This window comes from Acartia tonsa, chromosome 1 (assembly GCF_053477335.1).
Source record: "Acartia tonsa isolate MP-2025a chromosome 1, ASM5347733v1, whole genome shotgun sequence".
Taxonomy (NCBI): domain Eukaryota; kingdom Metazoa; phylum Arthropoda; class Copepoda; order Calanoida; family Acartiidae; genus Acartia; species Acartia tonsa.
This window is the reverse complement of record NC_137260.1, coordinates 39,334,682-39,354,946: the sequence shown is the minus strand read 5'-3', so window position 1 is coordinate 39,354,946 and position 20,265 is coordinate 39,334,682. Positions and strand designations below refer to the sequence as shown.

Genomic DNA, 20,265 nt, shown 5'->3' with positions numbered 1-20,265 from the left:
TTATTCTAAAATAAATTAAAAATTAGAGGGGTTAGATTTAATGTATTTGTATTTTAATTTAGAAAACCGCAGCTAGGGTAAGCCTAACCTTTTTTTTATTATTTAAAAAAAATAAGGAGCAGGGTGGCTCGCTAGGAAATTTGAGGAACGCACTGATTTTGTTCTTGTTTTTCTTTGAATTCCTAACAGTACAACAGAAGTCCAGATCAATGGAGTTTTGAGTATTTGGGGAGCAGGTAGAATTCATCATGGCTGTCAGAGGGTACAGGCCTCTCAAAGATCCTGCTTTACCTGAATATAGATGCTTATAAACAAGGTAAAGTAAGTCCTTAAATAGCAATAACAATGTAACAATATCTTAGAAAATAATTGAAAATAATGGTTGATAGTGTTTATGACAGCAGTAAAGGTGTAATTTTGACATTGAATAAAAAAATATTGCCAAAAATACAGCAAAAAGACTAAATTGACAAAAACACACCCACTTTTTGTCAAAAACACATTGGCTGTATTTTTGCTAGTGGTAAAAGTGTCAGCACCCTGTTGATAGTTTCTCGTTTGGTATTTGTTCAATTTAGGTAAGGTTAGGTAAAATTTTGTACTGTAGGTAGCCCCCCAGGGTTATGACCCCCGTAGTGGTTCACCCAGGAAACCGCCTCTCTCATTATTTCCATTTATGTTTAAAAAGAAGGTTAGGGCTCTAGTGCCCTACAGGCACTTTGAGAGAAAGCACCTTTCCATTTTTTACGCAATTTAAAGGATTATTATAGTCTAGCCTTTTAAATCTCACTAACGAGTATACCGCATCGATTATAAATAGGTTTTTAGCTTTATTCTGCTAAAATTTTAAGCCGTGATTAAAATCATTTTACATTTAAAGTCAATTATTTTCTTTGAATTTTGTTAAATTCAACATATTCAATACTTTTAAACAAACAAAAAGTAAATTTACTAAAAGGAGTTATTAATTATTCATAGTTAATTTGAATTTAAAAGCTAATTCTATACATCTACTCTATTTTATTTTTAATTTTAGTGTAGATATCATATCAACATAATATCATTCTCTTAAATCTAAAATATTATTTTAGAGAAAATTTAAATTGAATTTTTCTATTTTAATAAACGTATTTTTCTTTTCAAATTAAAATGTGTCATGTAAATAAAGTATAGAACATCTTTATAAGAAAATAAAACCTTCCATAAAAAACTCAATCCAATAGGTCATCTTTTCTTGATACCCTTAATTACCCAAGATTTTTAGAGGTTATAGTTCAAAACCATACCTCACAAAATAAAATATTATAATTTACTTTAAGTATTATTACTCGGACAACATCCTTCCTGATTTTTATAAGTGTTAAGAATACATTTTCAGTAAGGTTCATGTACTCAAACCGTTTCTCTTATCCAACATTTTAATATCTCCTAGTTATGATTAGTTTTGAGGGGGGTGCATTTTTGGTAAGTTTTCTACAATCCAGCATAGCTATATCAGTGGGTCCCTAATAGACTTTTCTCCACAGTTAAATAAAATTATCTATCCATACATTTCAATCATATCAACTTTTTTTCTCTATAATAGTGTCTCCCTTATTTCTGTGTAAAATTATAATAACTTAAGTTTCTTCTAAATTTCTTTTGAAAACGAGGGGATAAACAAAAAAAGGTTCTTTTCAATTCCCTAAAAAGATTTTACATTTTCCGCGAATATTATCAGGAACATAGATTAAAATTCTAAAAATCAAACAGGAAAATACATTTAGGATATTATCCTTCCTTATATAAAAGTAAAAGGATGTCTTTCTATCTGTATGTTTGTACCGAAGGATCTCACTAACTGCTGAACCGATATATATATCCCAAAACTGTTTTTATTTTAGGACCTTAAAAGTTTTTTTTTTGGAGGGGGGGGGGGCGGGGTGGGTTGTCTCCCCAATTTTTCTTCCACTTCCTCACCGATAGTTTAATAACATGAAATGTTTATAAGGGATAAGATTCATCCAACGAAATCTAATTTCATTTGAATTTAATCTTGAACCAACCAATCAAGATTTTTCAAAGTACCCAAAGTATTTAAGCCAACAAATAAGATAAAGAGTTTATATAAAACTTTGGGTACCAGAATAGCTTGGAGTCCAATGCTTCCCCCCTCTCTCATCTATATATTTTTTATCTGTATCCCTTGCTAAAAGATTTAAAATTTTCTCTGAATATTACCAAGGGTGTGCATTCAATTCCGCATATTATCACAAATATATTGGAAAAAAGTAAAAATAGCAATAAATGTATAAGCACAGATGTATAATCCAGATAACTACCTGGCCTAAAGGGTGGAGACTCGGCTGTGTTTTTATTTCGAACGCTTTAAGCTGATTTCAAAGACATAATAAAAATCGGACAGGGTCCCCGCTCTGAGGACAGAGTTACATACATCTAATGCCCCCTCTATTCTTTTACTTTAGCAAAACAGCAATAATGTTTACATTAAGTATGGATCAAAGGGGAAGGGGGGTTGGTGCTGTTTTAATTAAAAATGCTGTACTTGGAGAGGGTTAATATATTGAACTGCAAGTTAGAAATGTACCTTAAGTTGTAAACATATTTTCTTAGTCTTGGTTTTTAAAACTTTGGGTACTTTGGTTTAAAAATTAATTTACAATAGGGGTAATGTTGTTTTTTAGTATTGGGGATAAAACTAATTTTATTATTAATTGTCTTATCCCATATAAATATTGGGTCTTGTTATGATGATTCAGTGTTATGATAAATAGCGGAATTGTACACACGTCATAACCAACCTTATCCCCTCCCAACCTTAATCTCTAAATACAAAAATGGACAGTTTAAAACGGAATAAGAGCTAGGACAATTTAAATAATATTTAGCGCAACAATAACAAGTTAACAGTGATTTATGATAAAATAATCATAGTGAAAGGAATAATTGCATCAAAGCGCAGTTTTGTCATATTTTGTTATACAGTCATCCTATTACAAATTGGTTGGGGGGGGGGGGGGGGGTCACATACAAATTTTCCTAAAATTTAAGCAATACTTTGATTCTTACCTCTAATTTCAAATGCATTAACGTCAAGCACATCATTGGCTAACGTTATATCAGCTTCACTAAAAAAAAGATGAATGCATCAATAATTAGTTACTATATACATTTATTTACAGTAAAAATATTATTGGAAAAATGTGGGCGGTTTTTTTATGATTTACTGATGACTGAATATCTTTTAATATCAAATGGCCATAGTATCGTCTGAATAAAAATATTATTAATAAAAATTTTCTTTTTGATTTAATTTAGAGCTGCAATTAATTTTCAGCCGTCGACGTTTAAAAAGTATGGTTAAGCAGCCGTATAATCCTATTATTCAAAGTAGTAAGGTTTGTTTCCGTTTGTTAGTTAGGATTTTGCTAACCCCTTAACCGATTGAGTTCTGTATTTTAGAGGTCCCGGCATATTTTTAGACTATTTTAATTTCCTTCCCTCCCTTAGATAATAGATGTTTATTGTTTATTTGTAAAAGTCTAGTTACCTGACATTTGGAATGTGATTATTAAGTTTGGCATATTTGATAAGAAAGGCTACAATATTATGCTGGTTATGGATATTATTCTCATCCATTTGTCGAGCATCTCTTTGAAGATTTTAATCATATTGAAAACAGAGGAACAATGGTTGTAGTTAGCTAAGCTAGATTTATCTAAAACATTGTGTTAGTTATCATCTTGTGAACATAACTGTCCTTGTAACTATTTCTGATTAAAATGCCATGTGATAGCATATTGGTGACAAATTTCCAAATTATTATTTAATTTTTATTGCTGCGCTACTTGTGGATATAATTGTAATTATATCTAATCTTAATGTATATCTAGATGTTGCTTAGTATCTTACTACCCTCTGTACTGATAGGGTTCTCCTTTGCAATAAAACTTTTAATAGGTCCTGGTCTAGGGAAGATTTAGAACTGAAGGTTATTAAACCCACAAGAAATTGGCTCTCGACAAAAAAAATCTTTTAAAAAATTTTGTATACTTTTTCTTTTTAAAATTGAAATTGCATGTGGAAGGTCGACCTAACCCCCCACCCCCTTTCTTCAAGATTCATTAAAGGGCTTAGGGGCTACACCGCTAATTATGATTAAAATGCCTGTGTGTTAGCATATTGGTTACAACTCTCCAATTAGCTGGTTTATGTTTTGCACTCAGACAAACCCTGAAAAAAATAAACATGAAAGTGAGGTATCACCGCTTGTTTGTCTGTCTCTAAATATCTCACTGATCGCTGTACAGATTAAACTTTTCAACTACTTTAAGCATGTTTGTATATTTAGGGTGATAAAGATTTTTTAAAAATACATTTTTAAATTACATATATTTTTACTAAAAGTCATTTAAAAGGTACATTTATTAATCATTTTAAAGATTTTGACAATTTATTATTGCTTTAATATAAATTACTTATTTTTAGCAGGGATTATGAGACCTTTTTGTTGCTTCGCTTCTAATGGACGAAATTTTCTTGTTTAAAAAAAGGAACGTTTTAAGAAAATACGTGTATATTATGACTGGGGAAAATAGTCGCCACTTTAGGTTGCTATTATGGTCATCCCTTATTGGTCAATTTGTTCATACAATAGGAGATGAAGGGATGGGGTAAAGGAGGTGGATGGGTGGGGGGTCGTTATTTTAGCCAGCTACAAGTTTCTCTTTATTAGAGTACATGATAATCTGGTGTAAGGTCCAACTAATAATAAATCCATTACCTAAGAGGTGTAATACATTCATACATAGGATGTTCAACAATATCTTCTGCATTTGATTGTCCATCTCCGTTTTCCTGGGAATCTCCTTTAGTTCTTCTCCTATAATTAATAATATAATAAATTCTTTAAAAACAATATTTCCTTTGAATTTATTGTTTTTTCTCTATTACAACAAGAATATATTTCCGTACCTTAATATAATAATCATATTAATGCTATTGTTTTATTATGTTTATATAATGTTTACTCCATTAAACTTTCATGATTGTACCACATAGTCACAGGAAGCAAGGTTTAAAATCAATTAAGTGCATTTTTAAAGGTCTAAATAGGATCTGTACCATCCTTTTCTAAGGTAAAAAAATTTAAATTCTATCACAAATAGTTGATTTTCAAAAGTTTTTAAGAAATACAAATAATTGAAACTTTAATTAATGTCTGTTAGACTTAAGTATAGCATTTGACAATCGTGAATTGTTTGAAAAACGTTTAATTTTTAAAGAAGGTGTATCAACTTTTTTTTATAGCTAGCCGGTTCTTTTAGTAAGTAGTAGATGTAAAATTTTTCATAGAATTCAGATATGTAATCGGTTTTTTTGTAGACCTCTTATTTTTTAAGTAATTTAAGTTTTTTAAAAAAAGATTAAGTCGATTTTAAGGTACTAAAACGCAACAAAAAAAAGGAAGAAAATGTCCATTATGTACAAAAATAGTAAGATCTTTAATTTGACACCTTACTTTTTGAATTTTGTCAGGTAATTATTGAAAAAATTGATTTTTTAAAACCCACGAGAATTTATCTAATTTTATCATTTCACAGGTAAAAAAAATATGGGTTCATATATACCTTTAGAATTAGAAAAATATTACGAATCCATTGTAAGCAAAATTGAAAAAAAGTAAAAAAATAAAAAAATAAACAAATGGCCAATTATATTTTTTGTTCAGGCAACACTTTCGTCTTCCCTTTTTTACCCCCTCTTTACCCCCTTCCCATTTTTATACTCAATTCAAGAATTAAGACGTTGCCTGTATAATATAATATGATATTTTCATATAATTCCTTTTATTGTAGTTTATATACTATATTGTAAACTTTTTTTTTCAATTTTGCTTACAATGGATTCGTAATATTTTTCTAATTCTAAAGGTATATATGAACCCATATTTTTTTACCTGTGAAATGATAAAATTAAGTTCAAAGTTTTTATTCTCGTGGTTTTAAAAAAATCGATTTTTTCAATAATTACCTGACAGAATTGAAAAAGTAAGGTGTCAAATTAAAGATCTTACTATTTTTGTTCATAATGGCCATTTTCTTTCTTTATTTTGTTGCATTTTAGTACCTTAAAATCGACTTAATTTTTTTTTTTTAAACTTAAATTACTTTAAAAATAAGAGGTCTACAAAAAAAAAACGATTGCATATCTGAATTCTATGAAAAATTTTACATCTACTACTTACTAAAAGAACTGGCTAGCTATAAAAAAAAAAGTTGATACACCTTCTTTGGGTTGGAATTACAAAAAAGATCTGAAAAATGTGTTAATCCTTTCTAATTTAGGAGGTGACACCCCCCCACTACCCCCTCTCACCACCCATACACACGCCCCTGAGCACAATACACAGATTTATTAAATTAGATGAAACTTCCAGGGGTAAAATGGATTCAATATTTGTGGCCAATATATTGGAGATCAATTTGCATAAGTAGAATAGAATATCTAATTTTTAGTAGCGAAGCTGCTATATGATTATGCCATTTGTCTGTCCGTACGTCGTAAAGTCTACTTGTGAACCAAAAACAAATGACTTTCCTTAAGGTTGTAAAAAAATAAAATAAGATTTTCCTAAAGTCAGACAAACCATGTAGTATAATCTTTAAAATCTGAATACCTTATAGTTACACGAATCTTTTCAATTTTCTTTTTTTTAGAGTTTTAAAATTATTTCATTGCTGCGCTACTTATGAACAAGATTGTTCTTGTTTCATTATTGGAAAACAGATATTATTATTAGTTTTTTTTATGCAGAAAAAATTTATAATAAAAATAATAAATATAGAAATGAATTATAAAATTAATAGTTTAAGAACATCCAACTCTTCCATTGATTTATAAGTTATAATCTTTGATCCATGCAAGTTTTTTTATTAGAAATATTTGTTTATAAACCTGTGTTGTTTTTATTTCGTGTTTTTAATGCTAAAACCACCAAAAACTAATGCAAATCTTTTAAAAAAAAACTTAACCTCGAAAGAACATACATTATTGAGGTATTTTAATTCAAAAATATTTCCTTAGATTTTTTTTGACAAAGGATTCACATCCTAGTATTTTATAATTAAGATGACTCACCGTAAAGAAGTCGGTTTAACACTAGCTCCAGCGAAAACTTCACATTCCCCCCTGAAAAAAAATAACTTAGATTGTTAGAAGTTTAACATTTCAGAAATTTTTGTTGTGTAAAATAGTATAATATTATTTCTTTGATGTTAAAATGTTTAATAAATTTCACAAAATATATTTTATTTAAACAAGAAATATTTGAAGAGAAACTTTCATAATTTATTAAGTAATTATAATTGATATTCATTCGAAACTAAATAATATCAGGTGAATAAGAACCAGTTCTATTCCATACGAAAAGCTATGTCTAGCATCATAATATATCCAGTTTTCTACGAATATAAAAATTTAAAATCATTAGATTAAAACCAGTTTTTTAGCCCGTGCCTTCCGCATCTCGGGGCTAAAATAACTGTTTTTAATTTCATAATTGTACATTTTATGTTTTTATTAATAACTATTCATTCTTATTTACTGTCAATGAAGTATGTTATTTAATTGGGAAGGCTGGAAAATAGCCTAAAACCAACTATATCTTTAGTAATTTAATTAAGAGATAGTTTAAGTCTTGTAAATTTTAAAATCACAGTTTTAGTGTAGATGATATCACAGTATGTAAGATAAAATCATTGATTTACTTACCGGGAAAGAAATTCCCCCCATAAATATTACTGTCCAGTATATACCTGGCTATGGATTGTGCTAACTAATATTAATTTTAATAATAATATATTTTAACAAAAAATATTATCATTCTGATTTTACCCGTAATTTAGATTACATTTTTACTTATCTATTTTCTAGAATATAAAATATATTAAAATTAAATTTAATTAAATGTACAATGGCCTAAAACCATTAGAATTTCTTTTTAAAACAATTTTTCTTGTAGATTTGCATACTCTGGCGGGAACATTTAAGACTACATATTATATAAATTTAAGTATTTATTAATGGTCACACATAAAATATTTTCATTCATTATGTTTAAAACAGAGCCACCTAGTTTTAGTTAATTACCTTTTAATACAAAGTAGAACGATATCTGTCTGTCCGTCTGTCTGTCTGAAGCTTAAGATTTCAGTAACCACAAATCTGATTGGGCTCTACTCTTCAGGGAATATACCTACTGGTCCTGTGATAGTTTTAAGTAATTTTCTTGGGGGGTGGGACACCCCTAACCCCCTAAAATATTTTTTAAAAAACCCCAAAAAATTCTTTTTAAACAGGGGAAAAATTATGTTGCTAACATGGAGATCATCAATTGGTCAGTTTGTTCATACAGTAGGAGGGAAAGGGATGGGGTAAAGGGGGTGAATGGAGGGTATCAATATTTAAACCAGCTACGACATTCACTTTATTAGAGGACATCTAAAGATCCAAGTAATAATAAATCCATAAAAAATATATGTTACTTGTGTAATGATGACTTCTCACAATCTTCCTTGCACATTGGCCAATCACAATTACTACATCTGAAGAAAAAAATATTTTAAATTAAGAGAATTATGAAGTGTGATTGTCGACTCGTAGGTCTTTGGGAGGATACCATCGCAAGAATATTGGACATTGGCAAAATGTCACAAAACAAACAAATAAAACTATTTCTAACACAAAATTTAGAGTCAACAGTCTGACACCTCCCACCTCCCCTCTTTACATTTATAAGCTCTTAAGCGTTCTAGGGAAGCAGAAATAAATAAAAACAGTACTTTTGTTATATCAGTCCTGTAACATACAAATTTTATTATGGATAGTTTTGTCTACGTAGTTATAGGTATCAATCAAACATTTTAGTGGATTTTTAAAAAAATGTAAATCATTATAAACTCTTTACTTTCAGAATAAGTTTTATATCTTAAATACTAAAATCACCTGTAACCAGAAAGAGAAACTTCATCATGGCATCCCAAACAAACTGAAATAAAAAAAAACTTGTTATTAGAAATTTCAATGGTTCATAAGTGATAGGCCAATGAACGATAATGTAATTCCCCAATTTATAAACAGGAATCTCTTTAAAAAATTATATTTATTGGTTCAAAGTTTTGACCAACCGATCAAATTTAATGTAACCAAAGTTTGTAAGCCAACGAATATTAATGTTCATTAAAATGCATTATGAATTAAAGTCAATTGTCCCCTGCACTTAATATAAAGATAAAATAAAAGACACAACCCAATCTTTCCAGATTTTGTATAATTTTTTGAGGAACGCGACTCCAGTGACGTCATATTTTCTTTCCCGAAAAAGGGAAGGGGGGAAGAAAAAAAGAGATGGGAGAAAAGGGGGATTTTCCCCATCTCTTTTGAAATGATTTTCTTCCCCCCTTCCCTTTTTCGGGAAAGAAAAATATGACGTCACTGGAGTCGTGTTCCTCAAAAAATTATACAAAATCTAGAAAGATTGGGTTGTGTCAAATAAAAGGTAAATAAAAATAAATTTTTTTAAAAAATATCTTTGTTCAAGTTAGTTTACCTGGTTTAGTGTACTGCAAAGGACCAACTGCAATTGGATATTCTACAATTAAACAGGAAATTGATATGCAAATTTTAATAAAATGATAGTGAAACTTAAAATAAACATTATCTTTAAAAAATTTATGAGATTGACTTTCTTTTAAAAATGCAAACTATTGAAAGTTAAATTTTTCCTCTTTTCTTAATGTTTGTAAAGTGTATCTCTAATTATAAATAGTACAGGAAGTTTATTTATACTTAAAAACTAGAATTACAAAGCTTTCCAATCTGTAGTTCTCAACTTTTTTTCCTATTCTAACCAGTTGGGCAGTTTGTAAAATGTATTTTAATTATTTACCATGAAAGATAATATCACCAGGGTTTAGATTTCTTGTAGCCACCAAATGTCTTCCATAACCTAAAATATTTACAAGGATGACAACATCCTTAAGTAGAGGAACTCATAAATATGAATAATATGGGTAGATGTTTATTAAATAATTTTTAGACATTTATCCTTAGTATCAGGTGAGAAAATAACACTTTTAAAACAAAATTCCCTCTCTCAAACTGCGTTGACGACAAGAGTAACAGATGCAATGTTTATAGATCACGTGAATCTTCTCTTAAATTTCAGACATCTATCAGTTGCATTTTCTAATAAAATCTTTACCTGGTTTTGAAATAATTTTAAAAGGTGAACAAAGGTTCTTGTGCTCTTTCCAGTTGTCTTTTTGATGCTCTCTAAAATTATAGAAAAAATAATAAAAGGAGTATTAGGAATGCCTTGGCCTGTAAAATGGTGTAAAAGGGTTTTATATTAGGAACCATAATCTTATTATATTCTTTTTCTTTCAGTCCCAATAACTTTACCTGACAGTCTTTAGAGACCTCTAAATGAAAGGTCCCTAAAAGTAATTTTGACTCTTTTCGTTTTTGTTCCGGATGTTCCACCAAACTTATGGACGTTCCTACATATGACTTATTTTATGCATTTATGAAATTCCCCTCACAATTCCATGAAATTTCTCACGCCTCTACAATTTTTCCCACGCTCTTATAACAACACACATTTTACTATTTAGGACTTAGAGACAAATTCCAGGGTGAAATTGCCACAGTAAACACGCAGTACCCATCCGAACCATTCAAAGCTCTTAAGCTGGAGTTCCCAGAGGTAATGAAGTTTTGGCGGGAAAATTTCAAATTTTGGCGGGAAATTGTCAAATTTTGACATAAAGGAAATTCAATGCACCAGTAAGCCAAGTGATTTAAAATTACACAGGTCATTGGTACCCAAATATGATTTCTTAAACACTTTGGGGCACTAAATAAATCTTATTTGTTTAAAATATTCCAAAAATAATTTCAATTTACAGAAATGGTAATTATGTTTTTCGTATTTTGTAGATTACATCAATAATTTTCCATTATATTATCCCTTTAGATCCCTGGAAATTATAACACTACTTATAAACATACTTGTCCTTGTTATCAATAATTCTTAAAACAAAGCAGATTTGTACAATAAATCATCTGCATGGGTTATCGATATATTAATACTTGGATGTTGCACCAGATTTTCATACACTCTGATAAGTGATACTCGTATCTAGCTAAATAATGAAACCCACCATCTACCTCCTTTACCATATCCACGTATATCTTATATCCATTTTTCTGTGTTTTGTTGAACTTTGGGGCTATGCGGTGTATTTTTTGCTTAGATTTGCCATATTAACAAAAAGGTGAACAATATTGTAACAAAACATTATACAAGGATTTATTATCAATAAGTAGCGGAGTAAAGGCAAATGTAAAAGTCTTATATTTAGATTATGAGTATGAGAGAATAACTGTATGAATTTTAAATTTGTATAATTGCTTATTTAATGTTTTATCATACTTTAGTATATGTAAAGTAAAAATAAAAAAAATGTAAAGTTGTCTGTCTGTCAGCCTAAAGCAAAACTTATAGAGATACTATGCTACATATAAACATATAACCCAGCAAAATAGTACACCAGACATAGTGTTGGACTATTTATAGAGATACTATGCTACATATAAACATATAACTTAGCAAAATAGTACACCACACATAGTGTTGTACTATTAATAGAGATACTATGCTACATATAAACATATTACCCAGCAAAAATAGTACACCACAAATAGTGTTGGACTATTTATAAAGATACTATGCTACATATAAACATATAACTTAGCAAAATAGTACACCACACATAGTGTTGGAGTATTTATAGAGATACTATGCTACATATAAACATATAACCAAGCAAAATAGTACACCACACAAAGTGTTGGACTATTTATAGAGATACTATGCTACATATAAACATATAACCAAGCAAAATAGTACACCACACAAAGTGTTGGACTATTTATAGAGATACTATGCTACATATAAACATATAACCAAGCAAAATAGTACACCACACAAATTGTTAGACTATTTATAGAGATACTATGCTACATATAAACATATAACCAAGCAAAATAGTACACCACAAATAGTGTTGGACTATTTATAGAGATACTATGCTACATATAAACATATAACCAAGCAAAATAGTACACCACACAAAGTGTTGGACTATTTATAGAGATACTATGCTACATATAAACATATAACCAAGCAAAATAGTACACCACACATAGTGTTGGACTATTTATAGAGATACTATGCTACATATAAACATATAACCAAGCAAAATAGTACACCACACAAATTGTTAGACTATTTATAGAGATACTATGCTACATATAAACATATAACCAAGCAAAATAGTACACCACAAATAGTGTTGGACTATTTATAAAGATACTATGCTACATATAAACATATAACCAAGCAAAATAGTACACCACACATAGTGTTGGACTATTTATAGAGATACTATGCTACATATAAACATATAACCAAGCAAAATAGTACACCACACAAATTGTTAGACTATTTATAGAGATACTATGCTACATATAAACATATAACCAAGCAAAATAGTACACCACACATAGTGTTGGACTATTTATAGAGATACTATGCTACATATAAACATATAACCAAGCAAAATAGTACACCACACAAATTGTTAGACTATTTATAGAGATACTATGCTACATATAAACATATAACCAAGCAAAATAGTACACCACACATAGTGTTGGACTATTTATAGAGATACTATGCTACATATAAACATATAACTTAGCAAAATAGTACACCACACAAAGTGTTGGACTATTTATAGAGATACTATGCTACATATAAACATATAACCAAGCAAAATAGTACACCACACAAAGTGTTGGACTATTTATAGAGATACTGTGCTACATATAAACATATAACTTAGCAAAATAGTACACCACACATAGTGTTGGACTATTTATAGAGATACTATGCTACATATAAACATATAACCAAGCAAAATAGTACACCACACAAAGTGTTGGACTATTTATAGAGATACTATGCTACATATAAACATATAACCAAGCAAAATAGTACACCACACATAGTGTTGGACTATTTATAGAGATGCTATGCTGCATATAAACATATATCCCAGCAAAACAGTGCACCACCCATAGTGTTGGACTATTTATAGAGATACTATGCTACATATAAACATATAACCCAGCAAAATAGTACACCACACATAGTGTTGGACTATTTATAGAAATACTATGCTACATATAAACATATAACTTAGCAAAATAGTACACCACACATAGTGTTGGACTATTTATAGAGATACTATGCTACATATAAACATATTTATAACCCAGTAAAATAGTACACCACACATAGTGTTGGACTATTTATAGAGATACTATGCTACATATAAACATATAACTTAGTAAAATAGTACACCACACAATCACATAGTGTTGGACTATTTATAGAGATACTATGCTACATATAAACATATAACCCAGTAAAATAGTACACCACCCATAGTGTTGGACAATTTATGGAGATACTATGCTACATATAAATATATAACCCAGCAAAATAGTACACCACACGTGGTCTTGGACTGCAGATATCTGCATTTAATCTCACGACAATAGATTATTAAATTAGATATCTTGTCCTAGCAACATTAATGCCATGTTCCTAATGCCCCCAAGTAAATCACTAATATATTTTTTAACTAAGCTACAAATTACATTGAAAATTGTTCTAGCATTAGTTGTTAGAAGGAAATTTTGTATACTCGTCTTTTTCTTTATTAAGAAACTTAATTGAACCATTAAGATTAATTTCTTAATTTATAAAATGGATAGATTTGCTAATAAAGTTATGGGACAATAAAATTAATAATAAAACAATCTCAACATCTAATTTTGATTCTATTATTTTATAAGTTATAATACACCTGCCCATTCTAGTACAACTTTAGACAGTTATAGACAGGGCATTTACATAGATAGATAGATAGATAGTTGGATAGATGGATAGTTGAATATATATATATAAGGATGGCTTAATGGATAGTTAGATGGGTAAATAGGTATAGGATAGAAAGATGGATGGATGGATAGAAAAATGGATGGATGGATAGATAGTTAGATAGATGGATGGATGGATAGAAAAATGGATGGATAGAAAGATGAATGGATAGATAGTGAGATAGATGGATGGAAGGATAGATTAATGGAATGATCTATAGTTGAATGGATGGATCAATCCATAGATAGATAGATAATTCAAAAGATAGGTTGATATCTAAGTAGATGGTTGGATAGATTTATGTAAAGATTGATCAATAACTAGTTGATAAGATTGGGGGATAGATGGATGAAATAATAGATTGTTGAGTGGCTGGTTGGATGGATGGATAAATGGATGGTAGATATATATATAGATAGATGGATAGATATGAAGATAGATAGATTGAAAAGTTTGACAAATGAATTGAAGTGAGATAACAATTTATTGGAAAATGTAAAAGTTTTGATTGATGGATAGAGTGATGTAATTAAACAAAAGTCAATTTGGGGCACACAGGTCAAATTGTTCATTATCGCATTGCAACTTAAATTGATGTAAAATAATTAATAAAGTTGAGTTTGAATTTTTTATATTTTACTAGTCATACCTTTATAAAGATACAATATGATTATAGAATTCCTATAGATTATTTAAGGTCAATTTCCTAAAGGATAGCTCTGATCGATAATCTAAACCCTTATGAGTAATACAGAAAGCATAGTAACTCTATAATAATTGTTATTTTACTTCTGTTTCTTATTCCTTTAATACACCAATCTTTGACATGAAATAATTGACCTACTGTCTTAATATTTTTAATTTTGACTTCTAGTAAGTAGGGTTCAGAATATTTTATTAAGCAAGCGTATCATCTCTATAATAAAGTAAAAATTTTGTTGGTTAGTCTACTTCAGAATCCTTCAGGGAGAGAGGAGACAAAGGACTCCAAATTGCACTGGTACCCAAAGTTTTATGGAAAATCATTGATAGGGTAGTGAAAATCTTAAAAGTGTCCAAAATTTTCAACAAATAATTTAAATATCTAAATAAGGGGTAGTTTTGTTTATCATAATTGGGGATAAACATCAATCCATAGTCCATTACCGTATCCCTTAAGATCTCTGCAATTTAGTATCAATAACTTCCAAGCATAATTATTTTTACAGGGGCCCAGCCGCGCGTCATCCGCAACTAAGCCTCAAATTTAAACCAGTTTGGAATCCTTTGAATTTCTTTTGAAAATTGGGATTGCCATATTTTGGTCAGGTTTAGACTATCAGCTGATATTTCAAATTGATTTCCCTATAGCTTTCAGGCGGCTGAGAACCTGATTTCGACAAAGAACAAATTAGATGATACCTGGAACAGTAAGCAGCCGCATAACAGCCAGTACAGGTCAACATACCAGTCTTATCACATCCAGAAATCCTGCAATAATATTAATTACTATAAAACAAAGATTCTTTGTTGTTAAGATCTATATGTCACTTTATCATTAGGTCAGTCAGATACTGTCAGGTTATATGTATTTCTATGTATATAAGATTTATTAAATAATAAATTTAATGGTTTCTATTGGTTCGAGTATTGAAACCTGACCTTAAAATAAGCAAATTTTTAGTCAATAAGCGAAGTATTATGCACCAAGCAAAATAAAACACTTTAAAAAACTAGATATAAAACTGGAAATTATGATTTTGCAGGTGGTATAATATTTCAATCAGGGCCTAAATCCTAGTAATATTTTGTGTTCTATGGTATGGTCAGTTTTCTGTTTTTGATCGAACCATTTCTGTGGTCCCCTAATTTATACAGGATACATTCGTGTTGTTATTAGTGGTGCTCGGGAAGAAAGGGGAAATTGGACTGTTTATTAAACTAGTTCCCAAAGCTTTATAATAATGTTTACTTATTAGCTTGGGGACTTTTATTGATTTTGATAGAGTTGTCTTGCTCTTTAAGTTTAGTTCCAAATGTTTCAACCACTAACTGCAACTTACGGAAGTTATAATTTTCTGTAACACCATAGGGTATGTACATCATTTTTTCGGCCATTACCTTATCCTTTTAGATCCCTGGTTGGTACTAGCATTTAATCTGTGTAATCTAATACAAACTTGTACAACAAACTTTCATCCAAGTCATTTGTTAGTAGCGAAGCTGCTCTATAATTCACTGGGTCTGTCCGTCCGTCAGTCCGTAACCATATGGATGGAAGAAACTTGATTTTCTCGTCCGCCCTTCAAGATAAATAGATTGCTGAAATTTGTTTGTAAAGATTCACTGAACTAATAAGCATCTAATGTATAATTCACATGGTCCATATTTATATAAGTCATTCTACAAAAATATTGAAACTTAAATAGATATATTGAAGGTTTTGCGAATTTTATTTAATCAACGCTAAACAATTGCTCTTTAAATCCTTAAATCCGTATTTACCTACATGATTTTTTTTGTGCTAGCTACTTATGGTTATTGTTGTTATCCTTATTGTTGTACTGTCCTACTTACAGTTATTCACAGGATGATGTATGTCCAGCAAGATCTTGAAAATGACTAATGAACATATCATTCCATAATTTTATGGAAAGTTTTATAGTATTGTACTATTATAGTATTTGAAGAAAAGAATTTATCCAAAAAAAGAAGAAAAATCATTTAATGAAAATATAATTGTTGCGATTTTTTACCAAATTTTTTTTCTTCTCTATTAAGGATATATTATTGTTATCTATCTAAGTAATACGATCGATAATATTTTTCTTCAAAAATTGCTTTGATAGATCATTAGATGCTAATAAAATTATGGATGGTGGACAAAAACGTACAATGTACACTATAGAGCAAATTTTAAGTAGTGATACAAAGTAGAAAGAAAAAAGTAAGAATTAAGGACATAAAAATAGAAGAAAAAAATTATAACAAATCAAAAAACCTTCCATAAAAATGTAAATTTCTTTTGTTGCATGACCGACGAGCGGACAGATAAAAGAGTTGCTTCGCTACCAAAAAAATATAATAGCACACACAAGCATAATAATGGATATAGAATACACATGGATATTATATCAATTTAGGTTGTAAACATGAACATCATTAATAAGTCAGTTTGTTCATCCGGTAGGAGGGGAGTGAGAGGGATGGATGGGTAAGTCCATCTTTATTTTAGCCTGCCACTAGTTTCACTTTATTAGAGTACATGATAATCTGGTGTATGCTCCAAGGTATAATATATCCATTAGCATAATATTAAATGATGGAGCAGGCTATTATGTGATCAAATATTCATAATATTTTGTTTTACACATTTTTTAGTTGGTCATGCAATATGGACTTTAATGATATGTCCAGTATGCCTTTATGACCTTATTAGTGGCTTCCCAGAGGCCTCTAGGGACACTTGTGGGCATGAAGGAGGCAGAAACCAAGTTTTGATACAAAGAGTTTAAACCAATAGATGGTCCTATGAGTGACAAACACAGGAGTCCCAAACGTCGGAGTGGAAAAACGCAGGAGTGAATACTAAACCTAACCTAACCTATTTTAGACCATCTTATAGTTTTGCCAAACCGCTGCGGGGGGCTTATTTGTACATTCATATCTTAACCTAACCTAATCTGTATAGAAATACTTAATTAGATTGATATTTTAACACTTCTGCGTTTGTCCACTCCGACGTTTGGGACTCCTGCGTTTGTCCTGGAACCCAATAGATAAAAGAACGTGTTTGTAATACTTCAGTTACCATTATAATTTACAGTCAACTCCCTCAATTGTTTATTGATTGAGGCTATTTCATATGCCCTGCAAGATATTGTCTAGTTTAATGTCAGTAAAAGTATTCAGCTAAGGTATTATCAAGTTAGGGTTTGGCTATATTGGTAACAAGGTAGCACTGCATGTTAAGAACCTGCAGTGTTAGGACACCCTGCGGGTGCTAGAGATTAAGAGAAAAATACTTTCCACTTAAATCTAATTTTGTGCTCGCTGGAAAAGTACCCAATCTTGATTAGAACCTCAGAGACACTCATTATGATATAAACAACATATACTGTTCTTTTAAAGTGCTTCAAGCATACATACATTTTATTAAATTGGCTTGTATATTGATAATGTAATATATTCAATATTTATGAATAAGGAACAAAGAAAAAGTTTTATACATAATATATAAAAATAAATTTTCATTTTCTTGTGGAATATTTTCTAATATATTTAAAGTAGTACAATGTCAGTCTACCCGTCTTTTATAGTGTAATTCTTTTATCTTAAAGAAGTTGTATCAACTTTTTTTTTTATAGCTAGCCGGTTCTTTTAGTAAGTAGTAGATGTAAAATTTTTCATAGAATTCAAATATGCAATCGGTTTTTTTGTAGACCTCTTATTTTTTAAGTAATTTAAGTTTTTAAAAAAAATAATTAAGTCGGTTTTAAGGTACTAAAACGCAACAAAATAAAAGAAGAAAATGGTCAGTAAGAACAAAAATAGTAAGATCTTTAATTTGACACCTTACTTTTAAAATTCTGTTGAGTAATTATTGAAAAAATCTATTTTTTTAACCTCGGTATAATAAAAACTTTAGACCTAAATATTTTCTCAAACAGACATAAAAAACATGGGTTCATATATACCATTAGAATCAGAAAAATATTACGAATCCATTGTAAGCAAAATTGAAAAAAATTAAAAAATTAAAAAATTACAGAAATGGCCAATTATTTTTTTTGTTCAGACAACACTATGTCTTCCCTTTTTTACCCCCTCTTTACCCCCTCTTTACCCCCTCTTTACCCCCTTCCCATTTTTATACTCAATTGAAGAATTAAGACGTTGCCTGTACAACATAATATGATATTTTCATATAATTCCTTTTATTGTAGTTTATATACTATATTGTAAACTTTTTTTTTCAATTTTGCTTACAATGGATTCGTAATATTTTTCTGATTCTAATGGTATATATGAACCCATATTTTTTTATTTGTGAAATATTAAAATTAAGTTCAAAGTTTTTATTCTCGTGGGTTTAAAAAAATCGATTTTTTCAATAATTACCTGACAGAATTGAAAAAGTAAGGTGTCAAATTAAAGATCTTACTATTTTTGTTCATAATGACCATTTTCTTTCTTTTTTTTGTTGCATTTTAGTACCTTAAAATCGACTTAATTTTTTTTTTTTTAAACTTAAATTACTTAAAAAATAAGAGGTCTACAAAAAAACCGATTGCATATCTGAATTCTATGAAAAATTTTACATCTACTACTTACTAAAAGAACCGGCTAGCTATAAAAAAAATAGTTGATACACCTTCTTTAGTAATCTATAAATCAGGGATCGGAAGCCTCACGTAAGCCGCGTGTAAGCCTCAGTGAAATCGTGATTTTATCACTATAAAATTCAGCTGGATGTATAAAACGGCTCTTTAGCAGACAATCCTTCTTTCTGAAATTTTTTTTCTGCTCACAAGCAGGTTTAAAACTGAGGCTTATGCGCGGCTTACGTGAGGCTTCCGATCCCTGCTATAAATACATATCTTCTCTATTCATATATGAATCTATCTATCTAACAAGCTAACTCCTGACATCTATCCATAAGTCTAACTGTTCTTCATAAATCTATTTGTCCATCATCCATCCTTCTATTATCTATGTCTTTGTCTATCTATAAGTTTTCATAAGGGAAATTATACATATCCATCCATCCGTCTGTATATTTGTTTCTTACTATATATCTATCAATCTATCTAACCATTTATCTACTTTCCTGCATTGCTTACCAGCTAGATTTGGATATTTTGGATCTATAAGTTTCCATAATGGAAAATCTAAACATATATATCCATCCATATGTCTATCTGTTTATATAACTATCTGTCTATCTATCGTATCTATCTTTCTAATGACCTGCATTGTATCCCAGCTAGATTTGGATATATTGGGAATATAAGTTTCTATAAAGGAAAACACATTCATATATCTATCCCATCTGTCTGTATGTCTGTCTATCTATCTTCTTACCTGCATTGTTTGCCAGCTAGATTTGGATATTTTGGGTCTATTAGTTTCCATAAAGGAAAATCTATTTTCTCAGGATTATATTCCATTCTTATTTTCTAAATAAAAATAATCACGAAACATTTGATATG

General features: G+C 29.7%; 1 protein-coding gene across 1 annotated transcript; it reads right to left on the bottom strand.

The window, feature by feature from the left end:
- Nucleotides 1-20,239, bottom strand: LOC145327455 (SET domain-containing protein SmydA-8-like). Its single transcript, XM_080171006.1, has 14 exons — nucleotides 20,138-20,239; nucleotides 15,476-15,544; nucleotides 10,265-10,335; nucleotides 9,950-10,009; nucleotides 9,611-9,652; nucleotides 9,007-9,049; nucleotides 8,547-8,606; nucleotides 7,141-7,191; nucleotides 4,784-4,882; nucleotides 4,168-4,233; nucleotides 3,551-3,652; nucleotides 3,070-3,128; nucleotides 154-291; nucleotides 1-5 (listed from the first exon to the last, which is right to left on the bottom strand). Exons 1-14 carry the CDS (start codon nucleotides 20,221-20,223, stop codon nucleotides 1-3), a joined length of 951 nt encoding a protein of 316 aa, XP_080027132.1. The 5' UTR covers nucleotides 20,224-20,239.
- Between the last annotated feature and the right edge of the window lie 26 nt (nucleotides 20,240-20,265).